Source organism: Malurus melanocephalus, unplaced genomic scaffold (assembly GCF_030028575.1).
Source record: "Malurus melanocephalus ecotype Western Australia unplaced genomic scaffold, MMel_1.1 scaffold_2997, whole genome shotgun sequence".
Classification (NCBI taxonomy): Eukaryota; Metazoa; Chordata; class Aves; order Passeriformes; family Maluridae; genus Malurus; species Malurus melanocephalus.
This window is the reverse complement of record NW_026626229.1, coordinates 5,204-6,672: the sequence shown is the minus strand read 5'-3', so window position 1 is coordinate 6,672 and position 1,469 is coordinate 5,204. Positions and strand designations below refer to the sequence as shown.

The 1,469-nt window shown below is 57.6% G+C and overlaps 1 protein-coding gene across 1 annotated transcript; it reads right to left on the bottom strand.

The window, feature by feature from the left end:
• Window positions 1–3: 3 nt before the first annotated feature.
• LOC130587998 (protein phosphatase 1 regulatory subunit 37-like) lies at window positions 4–1,463 on the bottom strand (the record flags this gene model as incomplete). Its single annotated transcript, XM_057388957.1, has 2 exons — window positions 1,305–1,463; window positions 4–525 (listed from the first exon to the last, which is right to left on the bottom strand). Coding segments are annotated over exons 1-2 (603 nt in total), but the record flags the coding sequence as incomplete, so codon positions are not given.
• Between the last annotated feature and the right edge of the window lie 6 nt (window positions 1,464–1,469).

The window sequence follows — 1,469 nt, the reverse complement described above, 5'->3', positions numbered from 1 at the left end:
AACGGCCCCGGATTTATCGGGAACGGCCTCAGATTTATCGGGAACGTTTTCCACGCGCGTCACCACGAAGATCTTGTGGCCTCTGCCGGGGCTGGAGACGGAAATCCTGCGCTCGGCATTCCCRGAATTCCCGGCATTCCCAGAATTCCCGGATTCCCCGGCCGTTCCCGGCGGGATCCGCTCATCCCGAGGCCTCTCCGGAGCCTCCCTCGAGTCCTTCCCCTCCTCCTCCTCCTCCTCCTCCTCCTCGTCCGTGTCCGAGCTGGAATCTCCGGCCGGAGCCGCGTTCCCGTTTTCCTCCGGAGCGCGGGAAGCGCTCTCGGGATCGGGATCGACGTCGGGATCCACGTTGGGATCGTCGGGATCGGATTCCGGAGGCTCCGTCCCCGAAATCTCCGGCATCGAGGCCGAGAGCCGCAGCTGCTGCTCCTTCTCCTCCTTCTCCTTGGCCAGGATGAAATTGCGTTTGCAGCCGTTCTGGATCTCGGCCAGCAGCGCCTTCTGCGTCTCCAAAAAGCTCTTGACCTGCCGGGAGAAATTCGGGAATGTTGGGAAAATCCCACCGGGAATGTCGGCTGATGTGTTCTGTGTATGTGGCTTTTTTAGTGTTGGCCCTTTAAGAAAAAAGGGTGGGATTTTGGGGTTTTTCTGAAGGTTTGGAAGATTCCAAGAGGAGCTGGAATGGGAATTTGGGGGATTCCCAATCCCAGGGGTTGGATACTGGAGATTCCCAGAATTCCCAGAGCCATTATCCCGCAATTCCTGCTGGAAAGTGAACAAATTCCGAGGATTTGTCCTCAAAAACGGCGTTTTCCCACTGGGGAGGGATCCCACCAAAGTTCCCAAAAGGGTGGGAATACAAAAGGTCGGAGCACTGGGATGAGCTGGAAACCTCCAGAACTCCTGGAACTGGGAATCCCACAAACCCCACAGCTGAATTCCCAGGAAAAAGGACAAATCCATGGAATATCCACCCCTCAACCCCCATTTTTCCCACCCGGAACGAACCCCAAACCACGGCGGCTCCGGCAGCGTTCCCCACATCCCGCATCCCAAAAATCCTTCAAAATCCCCCCGAAATTCCCCCAAATCCCGGGAATTGGGGTCTCACAATCCTTAATTTTCATGAGAATAGCAAATCCCAGAAAAAATCTGGAATATCCACTCCTTAACCTCAATTCTTCCCACCCAGAATGAAGCCCCAAACCATAGCGGCTCCGGGAGCGTTCCCCACATCCCGCATCCCAAAAATCCCTCAAAATGCGCCCGAAATTCCCCGAAACCCCGGGAATTTGGGGTCTCACCGCCTCTTTCTTGGGCTGGCGGTCGAGGTCGAGGCGCAGCAGCGAGCGGTTGACGCGCAGGGCCAGTGACAGCGCCATCATCCCGCCCGTCTTCACCTCGTTCTCCCGCAGGTCCAGGCGCAGCAGCCGCGGGCTCTCGGCGATGAACTCGGCCACCGCCACCGC